The 2,657-nt window shown below is 38.1% G+C and overlaps 1 protein-coding gene across 1 annotated transcript in view; it reads right to left on the bottom strand.

Annotated features, from left to right (window-relative positions):
- Positions 1-1,460, bottom strand: part of LOC112138421 (myosin-9) — a gene marked incomplete at both ends in the record, with an annotated part of 4,139 nt that extends 2,679 nt beyond the window's left edge. The window contains 4 exon segments of the mRNA XM_024260973.1: positions 739-933; positions 1,001-1,077; positions 1,151-1,246; positions 1,317-1,460. Of these exon segments, the coding sequence (XP_024116741.1) occupies positions 739-933; positions 1,001-1,077; positions 1,151-1,246; positions 1,317-1,460 (512 nt within the window).
- Positions 1,461-2,657: the final 1,197 nt, after the last annotated feature.

Genomic DNA, 2,657 nt, shown 5'->3' with positions numbered 1-2,657 from the left:
AAAAACCAACTATCTAAATGTACAGTTTTGTATTTGTTTTTATATTTGCAGATAAGTGGTCAGTAAATCCTTTCCCCAAAACAAAAAACAATAATCATGTAAAATTTTTTTCCTAGGTTTGAAATTATTTTTTAATAAATTCCCAAACCTAAAAAAACACATCTGATTCAAAGCTTATATTGATTAAGTCAAACTCATTTATTAGTTTGATCTTAATTTAATTCTCCAGAGGTTCCACTTTATTAAAATTTTGTTCCACCTTCAAGTTTATTTTCTTGCAGCTCATTTAAGTGACTTTACATCATAAAACAACATTTTAGAATTTATTTAAAATAAGAATAAAAGGAATAATACATGAATTAAATCACAGGTATTTCAGATTCCATCAGGAAAAAAACTAAATCTACTTTTGAAATGAACAAAAATTTGATTTATGATCCCTGAACTTCTAAAATCTGCTGGTTTTTGTGCTTTTATTTTCTTAAATTCACATGAATGTTGATTTAGTTTGAAGAAGTGGAGGCTAAAGAGAGTTTGTGGTTGAATATTTATCACAATTTTTTTGACCTTCTGGGAAAGTCGACGTGTTTCTTTGAAGGGCGAGAAAAACAGAAGATGAAGGTGATGATGATGATGAGGCTGCATGGTTCTAATCCGGAAGTTTATTATTGTTACCTCAGTATCAAAGCAGGATCTTAAACTTTAATCATCATCAGACGTGGGCCCTGAACGCCTCACCTCAAAGATCTCAAAGCCGGCGATGTCCAGGATCCCGATGAAGGAGGCTCCCTGCCGTTTGGTTTTATCCAGAGCTCTGTTGATCCGGAAGACCAGCCAGCGGAACATCCTCTCATAGGACGCTTTGGCCAAAGCCTCCACGGCGAACTCCGCCTGCTCCTGCGTCTGCGCCTTCTGCACGAAGTCCCTCCCAACCTGAGCGGGGAAAACCGTCAGGCTGAAGCCAACAGCTGAACCTCCTCTGACCTGCAGCCGAGCAAACCTTGATCCTGGGAGACAGGATGGCTCGCGTGAAGTCCGTCACGTTGATGCCCAGGAGGTGGCAGACCTTCTGAGCAGCTGGAGGAGAGACACGCCCACATGTCGTCATTCAGGCTGAAGACGCTGATGCAGAACAGGAGTGTGCAGGTACCTGTGTCGTCGGGCATGGACGCCTGATCCGAGTTCCGCTCCTTCTTGAAGGTCATGTTCCCCAGCTGCAGAACGGCCGACACGACCTTCAGGAGACCTGAAGGACACGAAGCTCAGCGTCAAACGTCCTACAGACCGGTCATCAGTCAAACCAAACAGGGAGGTACCGATGGTCTCCTCCTCCGGGATGCTCATGATGTTGAAGGCGTCCATGGTCTCATTGAACAGGTCTTTGTCCTGCTGTCCAGGAATGGTCACTTTTCCGTTCGACAGGAAGCGATATTTACTGTAATCCTCCAGGCACAAGTCAGCTGGACAGAAAAGACAAAAAGAGAAGTAAAGAACTTCTGTAAAGCTGCAGAGGAACAGGCAGGAAACCGTTTCACACAAACTGCTAAACGATGGAGGACAGACGGTTTGGTTTGTACATTTACAGCAGTCCTGCATTCAGACAGGAGGATTTTATTATTGTTGAGGTGAAAACAGTGAAGTCTAAGTGAGATAACTATTTTTAATAGTAAGATAATTCTTCTCAGTAGATTTTATGGCAGAAGTTCCCTTATTATAAGAGTTTTGGTACTTAATAAGAAAGTAAAGCTTGTTACTAAGATTTTATTACTTATTATGAGTAAAAACAAACTAATATCTCAATAGTTACAACAGTAACATCAACGTTCAAGCCTGACATTTGTTTGGTCAAGATCAATGCAGGAGTTTTAATTCAAGAATTTCAATTAAATGATCATGTATAGTAAGAAAAGAATAGTGACAACAGTTCACGAATCTTTTAGAAGAACAGAAAAGTAGTATTGTTTTTAGTCTATTTGGCTGGTTAAAAGAAACGGATCCTAGTAGTTAGCTTAATGTCAAGATAACTTCACTAGCAAAAATCTTGAATAATTTTGAGCATTTTGAGAAAATTAATCTTAGAAATGATGTTTACATTATTCAAAATGAGCTTGAGATTAACAAAATATACTAGTTTTAAGATTTTAAGGTGAAATACTTTTACTTTATTTGAAAAGTCTCAATAATTTCTTATTTTAAGCTTTATTTACCTTCTTTTTCTACATATTTTTCTTGTTTTTCTGCACTGTAAAGTGCTTAAAGCAGCAGTCGAGTTTCTAAAGAGTCGACAGTGAAAGCTGCCGAGGTGAAGAGGACCTGAACAGACAAACCGCAAACATCAAAAAGAGGAAACGAGAAGATGCAGAAGTGATAACGTCTGAAACTGAAGCTGCGAGTCTCAGAGAGGAAAACTTAAACATTTAAGTCCTGAAGTACGAAAAACTATGAAAATCCAGGTTTTAGTTCTGCTAAAAAGGAACGAAAAATATTGATAAACATTTTGAATCAAGATTTTAAGACTTTTTTTTTTACATTTTTCATAAATGTAACCGCTTCCTGAACAGGTTTCATGGTGTCAGATCACTCTGTGTCGACACAAATGTGTTTGTTAGCGTTTTATTCCAAGAATTGAGAAATTCAAAGTTTGACTTTACTTGAAA

The sequence above is a fragment of the Oryzias melastigma genome, unplaced genomic scaffold (genome assembly GCF_002922805.2).
Source record: "Oryzias melastigma strain HK-1 unplaced genomic scaffold, ASM292280v2 sc01834, whole genome shotgun sequence".
Lineage (NCBI taxonomy): Eukaryota > Metazoa > Chordata > Actinopteri > Beloniformes > Adrianichthyidae > Oryzias > Oryzias melastigma.
The sequence above is the reverse complement of the archived record's forward strand: the minus strand, read 5'-3'. Positions and strand labels throughout refer to the sequence as shown.